General features: G+C 39.7%; 1 protein-coding gene and 1 long non-coding RNA gene across 2 annotated transcripts; one reads left to right on the forward strand and one right to left on the reverse strand.

The window, feature by feature from the left end:
* On the forward strand, window positions 1–5,643 carry LOC139164073 (uncharacterized). The gene is made up of 2 exons (XR_011558573.1): window positions 1–102; window positions 4,739–5,643. It is a non-coding gene; the product is annotated as an uncharacterized lncRNA (long non-coding RNA).
* TMEM9 (transmembrane protein 9) lies at window positions 3,040–18,176 on the reverse strand. The gene is made up of 6 exons (XM_070745696.1): window positions 17,920–18,176; window positions 9,562–9,656; window positions 7,972–8,063; window positions 7,534–7,642; window positions 6,787–6,918; window positions 3,040–5,121 (listed from the first exon to the last, which is right to left on the reverse strand). The coding sequence occupies exons 2-6, from the start codon at window positions 9,625–9,627 to the stop codon at window positions 4,966–4,968; spliced, it is 555 nt and encodes a 184-aa protein (XP_070601797.1). The 5' UTR covers window positions 9,628–9,656; window positions 17,920–18,176; the 3' UTR covers window positions 3,040–4,965.
* Window positions 18,177–18,626: the final 450 nt, after the last annotated feature.

Below are 18,626 nucleotides of genomic sequence, written 5' to 3' on the forward strand. Positions count from 1 at the left end.
GTTGGACGGCGGAACATGTTAAAGCAGAAGAGGCGAAAAGGCCGCGTAGCCTTGATTGATGGTTTCCAGGAAGGCATTGGATAGCTTTTTTGTCACGGAATGGTAATAAATGGGTCTCCTGCCCGAGCAGTGGGATTTATTTTATTTTATTTTATTTATGTATGTATGCATGTATGTCAGTCAAGTACAGGATAGTAGTTTATATAAACATAACATATAGTGCTCAAAAAAAAAAAAAGGGAACACAAACCACACAATATTAGTCTGGAAGACAGAAGAAAAAGGGGGGACATGGTTGAAACATTTAAATATGTTAAAGGGTTAAATAAGGTTCAGGAGGGAAGTGTTTTTATTAGGGAAGTGAACACAAGAACAAGGGGCCACAATCTGAGGTTAGTTGGGAGAAAGATCAGACCAACGTGAGAAAATATTATTTTACTGAAAGAGTAGTAGATGCTTGGAACAAACTTCCAGCAGATGTGGTTAGTAAATCTACCGTAACTGAATTTAAACATGCCTGGGGTAAACATATATCCATCCTAAGATAAAATACAGGAAATAGCATAAGGGCAGACTAGATGGACCATGAGGTCTTTTTCTGCTGTCAATCTTCTATGTTTCTAATATAACTCCTAGTAAATCAAACTTCTGTGAAATCAAACTGTCCACTTAGGAAGCAACACTGATTGACAATCAATTTCACATGCTGTTATGCACATTCAACTTCGTACAGAACAAAGTATTCAATGAGAATATTTCATTCATACATATCTAGGATGTGTAATTTGAGTGTTTCCTCTTTTTTTTGAGCAGTATAGAAAGTAATGATAAAAAAGACAATAGGATAGGATCCTATTCCAACTGTTATTCTGATCTTATTTCAGATATTCTGCTCCTGCCACGATATCCTAGATTTATTATATCTTATTTAGATATAAGTATAAATGCTATTGCTATATCCAATTTGGCCGAATGCAGGCTTAATAATGCGCAACGTTTTGTAGAGTACTGAAACAGTCGGTGAATGCAGTTAACTTCAGTGCTAGCCTCTTATTCTTGTTTAAAAACTCTTATTTTCTTGGAATTTGGGGTAATATGAATATTCCTTACCAAGGGGTATTACTATGTTCGCTGCTCTGACATAGAAAAGATGGATAGAGATATATTTTCTCTATCACACAATACAGTACTAGGACAAGGGGGCACTCCCTAAAGCTCATAGGTAAGAAAGTGAGGACAAATCAAGGGAAATATTTCTTCACTCAGAGGGTTGTTGGTTTATGGAATTCACTTCCAGAAGAAGTTGTGACAGCTGTCAGCCTTGATAGCTTCAAGGCAGGATTAGACAGATTCATGGATGCCAAGTGTATCGGTGGTTATTGAGGCAGGCAGGATTATCTTGAGTACCATTTGTTAGGGGTCAGAAGAGCCTTGCCTTCTCTTTCTGCTCCACATCCCCAAGGACAATTGGTGGGCCACTGTGTGACACAGAATGCTGGACTTGTTTGGCCTTTGGCCTCGTTCAGCATGACTCTTCTTATGTTCTTGTATCCCCAAATAGCATTAAATGATGCTATTGATTTTTAAGTCATACACTGAAGAAATAAGGGTCAGACTTCCTTTCAGGTCTTCTAACTTTAGGTAATATTGACTTAGAATATCTGACTTGGTTTGTCAACCCCATTAGTAATTTTTTAGCTAGCTTAAAATCACTTTAAGCATACAACACCAAGGTCATATTTAGAAGTGACACCTTAAAAGAAATGAGGAAGGTAGAAAAGTTTTTTAAAGGTAGCTTCTGTTCTTTTTCCAACATTTCCTTTAGACAATTTCTCCCCTTTAAAATGGGATGTAAAAATGTTATAGAACACATTATTTGTTCACAGTAGGGCTTATTATTGTATTAGTATTGTTAGTAACATGATTTTAGAGGTTTTATGTTATCAGATATAATTTCTGACATATTAGAACACTGTTTATTCAGTCTACTTTTTTATTACTGGTTTATTTTGTACATCATGTTGAATATTTGAATAAAAATGGCTTATAAATGTTTTCAGTAAACAACATCAAATCCCCTGCCACCTACTTCCATGTAAACAATGGATATACAGTGGTACCTCTACTTAAGAAATTAATACGTTCCGTGACCAGATTCTTAAGTACAAACGTTCTTAAGTAGAAGCAATTTTTCCCATAGGAATCAATGTAAAAGCAAATAATGTGTGCAAACCCATTAGGGAAGAAATAAAAGCTTGGAATTTGGGTGGGAGGAGGAGGAGGAAGAAGAGGAGGAGGACAGTCGCTGCTGAAGGAAGGTGAGGTGAGGGGAATAAAAAAAATCCAAAACTTTAAGGCTTAAAAAAATGTTATAGAACACATTATTTGTTCACACTAGGGCTTATTATTGTATTAATATTGTTAGTATCATGATTTTAGAGGCCTTATTTTATCAGATATAATTTCTGACATATTAGAACACTGTTTATTCAGTCTGAGGCGGTGCGGAGGAGCATGGGCCTCCCATACATCCGGCGTGAGGCTGCCCCCCATACACTGTGCAAGAGAGAGAAACCCAGGGGGAATGGCAGGAAACTGGCTGGGCCTTTGTGCTGCTCTCAAATTTCCTGGGGAATTTTTCTGGGCTTGGGTTCTAAAGTAGAAAATGGTTCTTAAATAGAGGCAAATAAATCTTGAACACCCAGTTCTTATATAGAAAATTTCTTAAGTAGAGGCGTTCTTAAGTAGACGTACGTATATATATTGCAGATCTGTACTTAGTAACCAGCTGTTGAAATGTATTATAATGTATCCTCGATATAATCGGATCATAAAATATAGATGATTATAGAAACAACAAAGAGATACAGAAAACTCTTAATGTCTTGCAATATTTACTGGATTTCAGCAGCCCCCACATATGGTATGGCTAGCATTATTTTATGAATGTAGCCTCTGTTTTTTATGCATTCTCCTAACCCTTGAGTGATTATCTCTTTCTGCCAAAAAGTTATTGAATCATGCCTGACATCTGTGATATTGTACATACTTTCTTTAATGAACAGACACTGCATAGTAACAAAGACTGATCCAATCTGTCAGAGATATTTTAAGAGATAAAGTAAATAATTTAATACATAAATATTTTTGCATGCAGAAAAAATACTGTCCAACTTTCATTTCTTGGTAGTGTCTTTTGCATCTGAGCAACCATTACAACATTACATTTCACTACTACATATTATTAATACTACTTCAGCTAACTGCTAGCTGTATTTCAGCAGTTCAAATTTCACCACTGGCTCAAGGTTGACTCAGCCTTCCATTCTTCTGAGGTGGGTAAAATGAGGACCCAGTTTGTTGGGCACAATATGCTGTTTCTGTAAACCACTTAGAGGCTGTAAAAGTACTATGAAATGATATATAAGTCTAAATGCTATTGAAATGCTATTAACTGGTGGCATAAATGTGGCTTCTACAAGTAACATAAAAACAAATTTCAATGTGATGTCCCATATATCTGGGCAAGCGGTTGGTTGATGTATTGTAAAATTACAATAAAATAATTATGGCCACATAGGCTAAGGGGGAAAAAAATCCAAGTGCATGGAGGAATGTTTCCATTAAATCAAGTTAAATTTTATTTTGCATGTTGTATGTCACTCTTTGAACGGATATTAAAATCTAAGCCTATATTTCTATAAATGTCCTTTGATAGTAGAATCCAGTTCTACATACTGGGATAAACTGCCACATGTACAAGGGCAATCTCCTTTGCGCTAAATAATCCAGTTTCCTTCCTGTGCAGATAACTCTTGAAAGCAAAGAAATTTCAATAGTTAACATGTGCAAAGCATTCTTTGTTTGCATATGAAATTATATGAACAGCAATGGCTTCATCTGTTCAATGTACTGTGACAATTGAGCAGTACATTGAACAATTAAGTTGTCTCCTAGCAGCAATTAAGTTGTCTCCAAAGCAAAGATGATCTGTTCTATCTTGTTGTGAGCCGCCCCGAGTCTTCGGAGAGGGGCGGCATACAAATCTAAATAATAAATAAATAAATAAATAAATAAATAAATAAATAAAAGATATACAACAATCTGCATAACCTCTTGTTCAAAAATCTGCATGTGAAAGAGGCACTCACAAGCTTCTTGGTTTGATCCTTGGTTAGGAGACTGGGAAGCATAGGACTCATCCAGTCATGCTTGTGATGGGTTAGCCATGGCTTACCATTAACTGTGGTCCTAAAAAAACCATTAACTATGGTCCTTAAAAAATCTGTTCATATTTCTTTGGTGTAAAGTTAACTATCCCGAAAAAAATCATTGAAGGAAGAATCTGTAAGAATTTATGAGCCAAATACACTAACTCCTTTTTGCTGAGTTAATTTCCCTTATTGCATTTCTATCTTTAGTGCCAACTAAAGATAAACTAGCATGTTACACACAGATCCAAGCCACTTCTCTGTAGGTATTTTGCAACAGTGAAGGATCATATATTGGCATAGAGTCAATGGATTGAAAAGGATGTTGCTGTTATCATTCCATTAATAATACATCCAACTCGAACTAAAAGCCAAGCCACAGGCTAGTAAGCAATAACGAATAAATACATGCCACATTTTAAATCACCATACCAGACCAATGCTTGGCAGATCAGAGAACCCAAAGTTGCAATTGTTTCTCACTTTTGAAGTCAAATAGTTATCCTAGTTATTTTTTTTCCTTACAGCAACAAATAAAGCAAGTGGCAGCCTTCATAGATGGAATGTGCAGCCAGCAGCTTGCTTCAAATGCAGCATATTCTCTTGAGTGGACTGAGTAGGAAGAGGACAACAAGCAAATCCAATCAGAAACAGCAGGTGTAAGATATTTAAACTACAGATTTGGGGTCTGTATTGGCGAACATAATTTTGCCTAGCTAACCAGCAGCTGCAGCTCACACCTAAAATAAAAGGTCTAGCTTAGCATCTTGTGCCGATCAAACACAGTCTTCCGCTGTTCCTGCACCTGACGCTTCCACCTTTCCTGGGCTCCTTCCACTCTCTCCAGCACTGTATTTGTTCTGGCTGAGGCATTGGCTGAGGGACGTATAGCTGTCAAGGAACAGGGATCCTGCAGTAACAGAAGGAGAAACATCTCAAAGAAAAAGCTTTTCAGATGCGCGGTAGTAACGCTCCACCTTGGGCTACAAAGACAAATCAAAGTGTTTTTAAAGCAGAATGGATATCTATATTATATTCATGCACACTGAAAATAGCAAGATTTAACTGCTCATCACTAACGACAGAAAATATCCCCAGATAGTAATATAACTGCAGTATGCTTCAGATTATTATGAATGGTTAGTTATTTTCTATAAAAACAAATGCAAAGGAATTACAATGAAATGTCCGGGTAACTTCCTGTTTACCAAAAATATACATTTCCATAATCAACCCAATCATGTTATATTGCATGTTGCTGTATTCTTAAAGTAGGAGATATTTCCAAAATACAATTCCCAGCTTTTTCCCTTTCTTGATCATAATGAGCTGTAATTCAGAAAAAAATCTAACAGCATTATTTTAGACACCGCTTCAGCGTTCTAATTTAAATGAATGAATGACATACAAAATAAAATCCTTTGATTTTGTACTATGGCATAATAATAATAATAATAATAATAATAATAATAATAATAATAATAATTTATTGGATTTGTATGCCGCCCCTCTCCGTAGAATTGTATTGTCTTAGGAAACATAGTTAAAATATTTTCTTCAAAACAAAATGTGCTTGTATTTAATATGCGCGAGCTTCAAAGATACAACCCATAATCTAAAATGAGATCCTAGAAAGAAGTCCAATTCTTTTATGTCACTAATTGTTTAAAGGTGCCTTCTCTAACCCAGTCGCCTCCAGACTTCAGAAAGCTGCAGAGAGCCATCGTGGGGCTTCCCAGATTCGCCCATGTTTCTACAACACTCCGTGGCCTGCATTGGCTGCTGATAAGTACATGGCATTGGACCAGAGTACCTCTGGAACCGCCTGCTACCGCACAAATCCCAGTGACCGATAAGGGTCTCCGGGTCCCGTCGACTAAACAATGTCGTTTGGCGGGACCCAGGGGAAGAGCCTTCTCTGTGGCAGCTCCGGCCCTCTGGAATCAACTCCCCCCGGAGATTAGAACTGCCCCCACCCTCCTTGTCTTTCGTAAACTATTCAAGACCCATCTATACCGCCAGGCATGGGGGAGTTGAGACACCTTTCCCTCAGGCTCTTTATATTTTATGTTTGATATGTATGTGTTGTTTGGTTTTTAAATATGATAGGGTTTTATATTATTCTTTTTTAATATTAATTTGTTTTGCTATAATATTGTTTTTATTATTGTTGTGAGCCGCCCTGAGTCTTCGGAGAGGGGCGGCATACAAATCTAATATATTATTATTATTATTAGTATTATTAGTATTATTATTATTAGTAGTATTATTAGTATTATCTGCAGTGTTTCATCTTTAACATGTTAGTTCTAAGTGCCGATTATAGAAACAGATTTTGAGGCATATCTTAAACACTCTTCAGGCATTATGCTTCATCTGCATGTTGCACTGGGGAGAAGGGTATCTAGAGGGAATGGGCTGTATACTGAACAAGATACCCTCTGTGGGTGGGAAGGCTTCCATCACTGTGCATACAGAAAATGTTATGTGAATATGGGAAGCAATATATGGAAGACACCAGAATCAGGTAGTCCAAATGGAAAAAGAAAACCTGTTTAAAGAGTATCAAACTCACCTCTGACTCTTCTTCATTGTGCAGGGGCTGAGTATAGGCATCAGGTTTGCGGATAAAAGGGTCAACTACCATTAAAAAGATCATGTAGAGTAGAAGAGCTCCAATCACTGAGAGATAAATGATTATGATAATCTGCATGAACACAAAATGTCATCAAAGATCCTGGATAAAAAAGAATATTTTGAGCAAAGCATCAACACCTATATTGTAATAGGGAAAATCAGCTAAAAAAATTACCAGTGCTAGAAAGGATAAGATCAAAATATGGACGAAGATACCAAGGTTGGATTTCCCCAATTTGATGCCTTTTCAATCTGCTGGAAGTATATGCAGTTATGCAGATTTGAAATTCTGCATTGTCTGAAGACATCAGATTTAAGAAAGGATGAAGAAAATAACATCTTTCCCAGCAAAGTTAAAACAGTCCAAAACCAAACATTTATATATAGTACATTACCAAAACATGACTAAAATTATTTCCTTGCTCTCTTAAGGAAAAATCTTAAGATATGATTCTCAAATGCAGCTTTCACTACAAGGTAATATCTATAGTATATGAGAAACACTAACCAGGACAACTACCAATGTAGACACTCTTGCCTCAATCTCACAATGCTAATTTCCTTCTGAGTATATTTTCAGATTCTTTCATTTCCTTGACGGATGTCAACAGCTAAAAATCTTAGTTCTATGCGGTGATGACAGAAGACAGAGAAAGCTGGCGTAACAGACAGATTGGTATTTTACCTTGATGGTTGTGGTGCTTCGTTCTTCATACTTGCACTCACACAACAGGCAATATGCCTCAACGTCATGTCCTGGCACTGGCATAGGGTCCACCACATGCAGGCAGTTACTGTAGTTGTGAGAAACAAGAAACAACAACGGCATCAAAACCCTTTTATCATATGGAAGTTCACCTGTTTTCAAGGATACAGAGTTTAATGTTACATTTAACTGGATAATTTTGAGACTTATTACATCACTAAGTTAATTCCCTTGACAGATATAAATAGATCAAATGTACAAGATGAAAGAATCTAATTGATCAGACAGAAAGCATGAGACTAGTTCATTTCACTGTCTTCTCATACTGGAGACCAGTTGTTAAACCAGCTTTTTAGAACAATCACATCTTGCAAAGGTTCTATGAGCTTTGAGGATCTCTTCTGAAATTTGTCTCACCAGTCTTTCTGCGATACATTGTTCTTATAAATCTGTCCTGTTATATTCCGATATGGTGGGCAGACACACTTGCAACGGATATCTTCAAATGTCTATAAAAGAAAATTGGAAGTACAGTATAGAATAAACAATATGTGTGACCAATAGTTTTGACTCATTGCAAAGTAAAGCAGTTAACAGTAGTCTTTTCAGTCATATTGTGCTGGAGAACCTGTGATCCTTTGCATTTTCTTGAACTACATCTTGGTTGTTACAACTGTTAACTTCAGTAACATTTATTTATTTAAGAAAATTTGTATGGCTATCTACTCACTCTCAGTGACTCTGAGCAGCTTACAAAAATAAAAATCCAGTATACAAAAAATAAAAACAATATCCTCCCCCGGCAACAACAATCAATCAAATAAACCACTTGATAAGCTCCATCCTACTCTGGGTTCCCCAGACCCTTTGGCAAAAACCTGGTCTTCAGGGCCTTGCAAAAGAATGCCAAAGTGGAAGCTACTCTAATCTCCACAGCGGTGTTTTTTAAAAAGGGTGCCACAATGAAGAAGGCCATTCTTCTGACCCCCACCAGATAGGAGAGAAGACCCACACTGCTGACTCCCAGCTCTGGTAGGTGAGATGGATGTAACCGGAAGAGACGGTCCTTCTGATAACCTATCACCAAGCCATGTGAGGGTTTTGAAGGTGACAACCAGAATCTTCAATTACCCAGAAGCAGATCAGTAGCCAATGAAGTTCCCATAGGAGAGATGACACCTGTGCACATCTACATCTGCACAAAACAACATGGGCTACTGAATTTGGAAACAATTGGAGCCTCTAGATTCTTTTCAAGATCAGCCCCGTGTACATGGTATTACAATAGTCAAGGCAGGAGGTTACTAGGGCATGATTAACTGTGAGGATGGAGTGTGGTCCAGGAAAGAACATAACTGATGCACAAGCCACAGCTGCATAAAGGCCTTCCTGGCCATGACTGCTATCTGATCCTTAAGTAGGAGTTGTGAGTTCAGATTATACACTGGATCTATCTGTGGCAGTGCCACCCCTTCCAAGACCAGAGACTGCAATTCTTCATGGAACAAAGAACCATCCATCACATAAAGTTGAATGTTAATCACTGAGGGAAATAAGATTGGTATATAATGGAATTAAAACCTGTCTGAGAATAAATAGAATATTTAGTGAATGGTTAAACACCAAACGGAATAAGATAACACTAGAGATCTCCTTGTATGACATCTCTTTATGTATTTAGGAAATAAATGCACAAGGAAAGTTTGTGGTGACATTAAAGATATGATGATTGGGGCCACAAACATAGATGCACATTTGTATTTAATAATATCGTGTTGTTGGCTGATAGACTATATGATACAATGAAGAAAATGGATCTGAAAGTATTTATGAATGTTGAGATTATTGTGTTTATCAAAGAAAATAGAGTGAAAGATTGCAGACTATTCAGATATCTTAAAAAAATTAGAGCAAGTAAATGAATTTGGGTTTGTGTGTAGAAATTAATACATAAATAAAAATTTAATTCAATTATAAAGTAATTTTTTCTCTATTTTTCTTCCTCACCTTGCTGGTCTCAAATGATGGTATTAGAATACACCAAAAAATGGCTGCAAGTGACACCGATTTCATAATTTCTCAGATGTGTAAATGAACATTACCTGCAGGGTGGAGGGAAAACAACAGAAATAACAATATACACATTTAGAGAAAACATCTCATCTGCTAAATGTGACAAGTGGTTTTCACAGCATATGTATAATTTTGGCGGTGCCTCCTCCCTTTAGGGGCTGAAAACTTGAAGCAATAAAATCATGTATCAAAAGCCAATAGTTCACAACAGATTTGAAGGTTGCACAAGAACTTGTAACACATGTAGAAGAGAAGAAGAAAATCAGCCCCTTCCTATTCCTTGGGCAGTAGAATCAGTCTTGCATTAGATTTTAAATATAGCTCACTACATATAACCATTTTATCATATTTTACAGCTTTTGCGTTTCTGCAACTAGATTCATTTTCTACAAAAGATGTACATTCAGTTTCACTTCAGAATACACAACAATCTAATAACAGTAATAAAAAAAAGACAGGAAAGATGAATTCATTTGAATCACATTTTCACACTTTAAAATTTCATATCCTTTTAAGTAATCTGTCCACAGTTTAACTTATTTCCCATGTTCACCAAAGAATGAAACTTTTCAGCTGTACTGGGTGCAGCTTTATTTATTTATTTATTTATTTATTATTTTATCTATTTATTCATTGGACTTTATGCCGCTCCTCTCAGCGTAGCTATCTTATCGCTTTAACAGTACAGTAATGAAAATTACAATAGCAGGAAAAATATGCATTTATTTTTCAAAAAAGATGCTCTGAATGGTAGAACCCAAGTTAATACGTAGTAGCCTTGAAGGTTGAGATCCCACCAGCCATCACTCAATATGCAAATGAAAAATAAAAAAGAGCAATTACGGTAAGTTACATTAGATCAGGGGTCGACAAAGTTGTTCAGAATCTAGGAGCCAGCCAAAAAATTTAGGAGCCAGAATTTTTTTTAAGCAAACTTGGTTTTTTGCCGAGTCTCCACCTGACATCGCTTTCACCCCCTCCCCCCCGGCGCAGGCCTGGCTCCGCCGAGCCGGCTCTGCTGTACTCCCGTCGGGATCCGAGGGGAGACCGTTAGTCAGAAACCGAAACAGAGAAGAAGGAAAGGGAGACCGGGCCGGGGACGCGGGTGAGGGGGGGAGGGGGGAGGAGGGGTTACTGGTCGGAAGTCACCGCGCACGCGGCCGGAGGAGGAATGAACAAAACCTCACGCCGGGAGGGGAGGGGCTTCCGCTTCTCTCCGAAGGCGGGTGAGCGGCCAAGATCGGAGCGTCTGTGTGCGGTGGGGGGGAGTGAAGGGGTTCGAGTAGGAGGCGGAATGGAGGCAAGGGGGGGAGGGAGAGACGCACGCAAGCGCAGGGGACGCTGGGAAAGCAGCTCGCTCCGAGGTTGATGGGCGGAGCTACGGAAGCCAAGATGTACCATTTCTGGGCGTAAACACAAGGCGGGAAAAATATACTGTATACCAGTGATTTTCAACCTTTTTTGAGCCGCGGCACATTTTTTACATTTACAAAATCCTGGGGCACACCACCAACCAAAATGACACAAATCTAATAAATAAATAAATAATAAATAAATAAATAAATACATACATACATACATACATACATACATACATACATACATACATACATAAATAACCCCCTCATATATACAATCCCATGTAACATCCCCTTATAAATACAGTCAATCATCAATCATCCCTCCTGAAATTTATACCACTGTCTCATTTCTGGGTACTTCTCCTGTCTTTCCCCCTTTTCTCTCTCGTGTTTCTCATTTCTCTCTCTTCCTCCCTTTTTCCCTCATTCCTTCTCCCTCTCACTTCTCCTCTTTTTCCATCCCTGTCTCTCTCCCCCCCTTATGTGTGTGTATGTATACACACTCCAACCATTTCCAAAACCAGTTGAGGGCTGGGGTTTTTTTCTCTTTTATCCTTTTCAAAAACAGGTGTGGGCTAGGGGGGTTTTCTTATTATTTGGGTGCTTTTTACCATATGCTTCAAGAATCACCTCTCTCTCTCTTTTGTTTCACTCTCCTCTCATTCTCTGCCTCAATCATTTTCTCATTTCTCCTTTTTTCTCCCCTTTTTGTTCTCATTTCTCTCACTCTCCTTTCCTCTCCCTATCTGTCTTGCTTTCTCTCTCTCTTGCTATCTTTTTCTCTCTCTTGTTCTCTTATTTTCTCTCTCTCTCTTGTTCTTTCTCTCTCTCATGCTTTCTCTCTCTTGTTCTTTCTCTCTCTGTTGCTCTCTCTCTCTTATTTTCTCTCTCTCTCTCTCTTTCCTTTCTCTCATTCCCTCTTTCTCTCTATCCTTTCTATCTCTCACTCTTTCCTTCTCTCCCTCCCTTTCTCTCTCTTTCCATTCCCTCTTTCTCTCTATCCTTTCTATCTCTCACTCTTTCCTTCTCCCCCTCTCTTTCTCTCTCTTTCCTTTCTCTCATTCCCTTTCTCTCTATCCTTTCTATCTCTCACTTTTTCTTTCTCTCCCTCCCTTTCTCTCTCTTTCCTTTCTCTCATTCCATCTTTGTCTCCTGGGGCTGACTGCGCCTGCCCTGCACCCCCCACCGCGGAGGGAAAGCATTTGGCATCGGCACCGCCAACCCCCCCCTCCACAAGCAGCAAAAGCCTCTGCGACTGAGCTGGAAGGCAAACGGCGCACCCCACCGCTTAGGCTTTTGCTGCTCCTGGGGGGGGGAGGATTTTCTCCTCCCCGCCCCCCCGGCAGCCAAACGTCGCTGGTGCAGGAAAGCAGCGTGTTAAAAGGCGCGCTGCTTTCACGGAAAACAAACCCGGCTTTCCTGGCAACGGAGGATGACAAGCAGGATGAAGCGGGGTGGAGCAACGCGAGGCTCAAGCAGGCAGCTTCCGCGTGTTTCTTTCAGCGGAAGAGGAGGAGAGGGAGCGGATCGGGCGGGCGGGGGCTGCGCCTTCTACTGCCGGCGCCTCCCCGCCCCCCCCCCCCAGGCAGGCAGGGGAATGGGGACTGCGCGCCCATGGAAAAGGGCACGCAGGGGGGGTATTTTGGGGTGCGCGGGTAGCGGCGGCGGCGGGCAATAGCCGGGGGGCGGCTTCTGCAAGTGGGAGCTCCAGGGCTGAAGCCTCAGCCCTGGAGCTCCCACTTGCAGGAGCCACCTCGTGAAAAACACTGCTGTATACATACAGTACAGCAGGCAACATTTTCTAGGCGCCAGACAACATTTTCTAGGCGCCACTGGCGACCAGGCGCCTGGGTTTGTCGATCCTTGCATTAGATCATCTTTTACTAAGAAAAGTTGTGTAAAAATGAACCTTTTCCAAGTTCCATTTTACTGAAACATTGAAAAGCTAAAGCATTCTTAGTAAGACACTTGATCTTACACATGCATATCTACCACATCTATCTTAGGGGCTCTTCACATTCATACATATTTTGGAAAGTTCCAGCTTTTAGGCAGAAAACAAACACCTGGAGTCTGGACCCAGAAAAGCCAGTTCAGTCACATAAAAGAGTCCACAAAATTGTGTCATCTCCAAAGAATGTGAACTGAATATTTCAGTCTTAGATTACACCAAGGGTGGGTTCATTCTCTGTTCTGTTAATGTAGTTTTATTTATTCACTATATTGGGCTGCTCTGCTCCTCCCCAATGCTCTGTGAGTTTTAGATGGTTTTCCAGCTTATGTTTAAAAACAGACAGTTTTGTGACATCTCAAATTGCTCTCAGTTTATACTCTGGGGGATCCAGACCATACTTCACGAGATTTATCAGGAAATCTGATAAATCTTAGCTCTTGAAAGCTAAGAAAGCCTATTGGAGCAGATTGTACTTGTGTAGATATGTCTAAGTTTTTCCTAGATGCCTGAAAAGCTCTGAAAAGGGATCATACTGAGTTTGATCAAACTTCTGAAGCGTATCTAATGCATACATACATACTCAATATACAGTATTACCCTTCTACAGAATTTGGATAAGATTTTATATAAAGCCGCTGAGCTAATGAAACACCTTTCAGATCCAGCCACAAAAATATGAATGTTGCTATAGGAGTTTTAAATTGTCCTTTTAAACTGCTTTTTAGATGTTTTTACTTTGGGAGTTGGGCGGCATATAAATTAGATTAAATAAAATAAAATAAATGTAAAGATTCCAAAATAATCTTCCCCTTCCTATGCAATGCCTGGTTTAGACTTCTTCATAAGACAGAGTCCTATAGTCTCTCCTATATCTCATATATCTTCTCTTCTATCTCTTCTATTCATCATCTATCTATTATATCTCTTTTATCTCTTATATTTTTTGCTATTCTCTCTAGTAATGAACCCCTACTTCTTATGCAATCTGTAGCCTCTTGATTGTCAGTGCAATCAAATTATCAAACCCACTGCTATGGAAAATACTTGTTGCACAAGCTGCCAGAAGTCTAGAAGAATTCAGAAGTCTCCAGCTATATTCTTTCTAGCGCTATGAGGTCTAACCAAGCTATTCTGACATCACAACTTTCTAGCTAAGCCATTTTGACATCATTCTATCCTGTAACAGTCCAGGGAATGCTTTGCAATTTGTGCCCAATTTGATTGGGTAAATATGAAAACCAAAGTTCTACTCTCATACTGTAATTACCCTATCTGGAAAAAGCATAAGTGAGGAATGACACATATTGTTTTTTTGCTTATGATCATCAGAATGAGAATGAAATGAAATTCAAAGGAAAACATCATTACGAACAGATGAGGTATATCAAATTTCATAGAAACTGATGCAAGAATTATCAAGTTTGATTATATTGTGGGTTTTTTTTATCTAGCTACTCTGTGTTTAATTTTTTTGTATACTATAATTTACTTATTTCATTCACTTTTTAATACTGGTAACTACCCATTTATGTATTTGAGATGCAGCCATATAAACTGCTTGTGGTTGGTTTTTGCAAAAAACAATACAAAAATAAGATACACAAACCTATGCTTATACAAACCGTGTATGTCCACATTTCCAAAGAACGCAGTAATATTGTCTTTCTTAAATACCGTATTGAATGTTACCAAGCCATTTTTGAGCTGGCATAGAATGACAATATAAATCTTGCTGTCCTCATTGCCAATCTCAACTTTGCTGCCATCTCCTTCTAGCATGTGCTCCCAACCAGCATGGAATGCATCCACCTAATTGGGTCACTATGTCATGAATGCGAAAGGCCTGACTTCAGGAGTTTCTCAGCTCCTCCTCCCATCTCTCTCTTTGCTACTCTCAACTTAAGATATGTGAAGATACAAGATAGACACTAGCTGTATTATTCAAGTTATTTGCTCTTGTAACTTGGAAAAAAACTAAAATGGATTAGTTATTGGGTAATGAAGTCTCTTATATGCTTCTCGCAAACTCAAGGTGGCGAACAACAGTAAAATGGATACAGTAAAATGATTGCATTAGTGATTTGGCTTTCCTGCTTTTTGAGTGCTTTGTATTTTAATTTTTGTAATGATAATTGTTGTTATGTTATTTTATGTTCTGTTCATTATCCAGAGTCACTCCACAGCGGTCATACAATCCCAGACAAAAATCCCTTTAGTTTTAAAAGTTATGAACAAATTCCCTGTTTTTACTACCAGATATTCTTTTTGTCTTTGACTCCAATGTGCTATAGCTCAACATATGAATTATATAAATACAATTATATATAAAGGGTCAAAATAAGATAAGAAAGATAATGCTACCAATGTGTGTGAAAAACATCTACATTAATTCATAAAGCTTTGATCTAAGACAGGGGTAGGCAAGGTTGGCTCTTCTATCACCTGTGGACTTCAACTCCCAGAATTATTGAGCCAATCATGCTAGATCAGGAATTCTGGGAGTTGAAGTCCACATGTCATAGAAGAGCCAACTTTGCCTACCTTTGGTCTAAGATGATAGTTTTTCGATTTACAACTACAATTGAGTGCAAAATTTTCATTGTTAAGTGAGGCAACTGTTAAATGATTTTTGTCCCATTTTACCACCTTTTTGCAGCAGTTGTTAAAGCCAATCACTACAGTTATATGAATTATACAGTCATTAAGCAAATCTGGTTTTCCCCATTGTCTTTATTTGTTGGAAGCTGGCTGGGAAGGTTACCAAGGGTGATCGCATAACTTGGAAACAGGGCAATTATCAGAAATACATGCTTGAAATACAAGCACCTAAATTTTCATTATTTGACTATGGGGATGCTTCAACCATCATAACTGTGAAAACTGGACATAATTCACATTTTTTATGCTGTTATAACTTTGAACTGACACTAAACCAAGGAATATAAGTCAAGGACTATGTACAGCCACATAACCTCTAACTGGAAAAATTTTCCCGAATCTCATCTGCAGTTATTGATTTGGAAATGAAACAGTTACAGTTTGAGTATATATTTTAGGTCAAACTCAGACTGAAGAGGGATGGGATCTGTGCAGAGATACACACCTACTTCACTCATTTCTGTAGAGATGTTTTGAGAAACTGGGTGACCATCTGATGGGAATGGAGTACCCATTAACAGACATTTCCTTAAAACTCCAAAGGTGGTTTTTCAAAAGGCAACTGGACTTTCTTTTTTTTTCCCCTGAAGACATTTCGCTTCTCAACCCAGAATCTTCTTCAGTTTTGAAGTTTCTTGGATGAGAAGGGAAACATAGTGAAGGAAAAACTTTTGGGGTTTTTAAATTGTTATTGTATTGTTTTAAAATGTTATGCGCCGCCCATAGTCCAGGAGTTGGGGGACTTATGAATCAAATAAATTATATTAAATTAAAAACAAAGGAGGTCCAATTGCCTTTTGAAAAAGCACCTTTGAGGCAACCATGACCTGGATGACTTAAAATCTCCACCTACATTCTTCACTAAAGCAATTTTCTTAAGCATCTGCTAAAGTTTAGTCTTTTTTCTTTTTGTGGTGTAGAGCAGGGGTCCCCAACCACCGGGCCGCGGACCAGTACCGGGCCGCGGACCATGTTGTACCGGTCCGTGGAGTCAGCAGCTGCCGGCCCTCATGCCGCCACCCCCTCCCTCCAGCGCTTCGCCTCCCGCCGGGCAAGAGGCCTCGGGAGGCAGGTTCTGCCAGCCACAGGACGATGGATGGGACAGAGGGGCGGGAAGGACCGAGAGGCTCAAGCCTCTTTTGGCTTCTGCCGCGGGGCGCTTTTGCGTTTTTGGCTGGGGGGAGGCAGGAGGGCCAGCCTGACCCCCTCTCTCCAGCGCTTAGCTCCCGCTGGGCAAGAGGGCTTGGGAGGCAGGTTCTGCCGGCCACAGGACGATGGCGGGAAAGAGGGGCGGGGAGGACCAGCACCCCCATGCTTAATCCCGCCCCCAACCACGCCCCTTTCTGCCCCCACTGGGCCATAGAAAAATTGTCTTGCTGAAACTGGTCCCTGGTGGAAAAAACGTTGGGGACCACTGGTGTAGAGTATTCCAAATTTAAAGGGAAGGAAAATGAAGAGGAGGCATTTCTGTATTGGTTGCCATTGGTTTCCAGACACAATTCAAAGTTGGTGATGACCTATAAAGCATTGGCACCAGATTACTTATGGGACCGCCTTTTTGCCGCATGAAGCCCAGAGACCAGTTAGGTCCCACAGAGTTGGCCTTCTCCGGGTCCTGTCGGCCAGACAATGCCATCTGGCGGGACCTGGGGGAAGAGCCTTCTCTGTGGTGGCCCCGGCCCTCTGGAATCAGCTCACCCCAGAGATTTGCATTGCCCCCACCCTCCTCGCCTTTCACAAGAGCCTCAAGACTTATTTATGTCGCTAGGCATGAGGCAATTAGATCAAGCCCCCTTCCTCTGTCTATGAGATGTAATGTGAGGTTGTGAATGAGTTGGCTGACTGATTTTAATATATATGGGATTTTTAGTAGTAATTTTAATTAATTAGATTTGTTGTCGTGCTGTTTTTAGTATTCTGTGAGCCGCCCCGAGTCTTTGGAGAAGGGCGTCATACAAACCTAATTAATAATAATAATAATAATAATAATAATAATAATAATAATAATAATAATTTAGTAATAATTGTTATTATTCCCCACTGCTGGGGGGGAGATGTATAGAGGGGAAAGAAATAAGAACCTCTCTTGCGCAATGGGCAGAGACTGTCCAATTTTGATGGCCAACATCTCCTACAAAAGTGTGCATGTGATACCTCTGCAGTGACTTAATTTTTCTTCATTACCCAGAATTTGGATTTTTTTAATGTAAATAAAAAGGTGAAAAGATTGTATGAATAAAAAAACCATCCCTAATTAAATAAAGGTGCCGTTGGTTGCAACTCCTGAAGGAACGGCAGCCGTTCATAGCTACTACCTACCTGCCGATCAGCTTCTCCTGATCCAGCTTTAAATTCCCTTTCATTTTTCAGGACACGAACCACCAGAGAAACACGCCGATCGCGGGCAGAGATCAGATTCTTCCAAGCTTCGCTGCACCCGCAGTACCACAAGCTTAGGAAACCGCTCCCCGTTTTCTCTCAACCAACCTCGGGGTTTTTAATGCTATATGGGCGACGGAACGGGAGACTCACCTAAGCGGCACAGGCTCCTAGAAACGGCCGGGCCCGCCTTTCGCGGTGATTTTCCTGCTGACATCACCCTGGTGGACGTTGCTAGAAACCAACCAAAAGCCGCTGCCGCGATTTAAGGGACTATTAATAACTTTCAAGCCTTTGGTTAACAAGAAGGAAAAAAAGAAAGTCATATGACCGCGCTCTGTGGGTATCAGGGTAGACTGCAAAATATTAAAAGTCGGAGAGGCGAAAAGGCTTGCGCAGCTGTTCCATAGGATGTGGAGTTATTAAGACGCAATGTTTACCGATTAATTCTATACATTTATTTCATATATCCTGTGCATTTGGCTCAAACAATTTGGAAAATAACTTCAGTGCCAGCTTTCATTCCCTGTAAAAGAAGTGCTTAGAATTTGGGGTTGCTTTACATGCATCCTTGCCTTGCTATCTTTGAGGACCATCGCCACAGCAAAAAGGAGACATTCTTAGCAGTGCCAATGAATATGTGCAGC

This window comes from Erythrolamprus reginae, chromosome 3, assembly GCF_031021105.1.
Source record: "Erythrolamprus reginae isolate rEryReg1 chromosome 3, rEryReg1.hap1, whole genome shotgun sequence".
NCBI classification, from domain to species: domain Eukaryota; kingdom Metazoa; phylum Chordata; class Lepidosauria; order Squamata; family Dipsadidae; genus Erythrolamprus; species Erythrolamprus reginae.

Bases quoted from the DNA above. Each gene is read 5' to 3' on its own strand.
- TMEM9 (XM_070745696.1), bottom strand. From the start codon at position 9,627: ATGAAATCGGTGTCACTTGCAGCCATTTTTTGGTGTATTCTAATACCA. The intron at 8,064-9,561 runs GTGAGGAAGAAA...TTTCTTTTATAG, and splicing joins CATCATTTGAGACCAGCAAG to ACATTTGAAGATATCCGTTG. The intron at 7,643-7,971 runs GTGAGACAAATT...TCACAACTACAG, and splicing joins AATGTATCGCAGAAAGACTG to TAACTGCCTGCATGTGGTGG.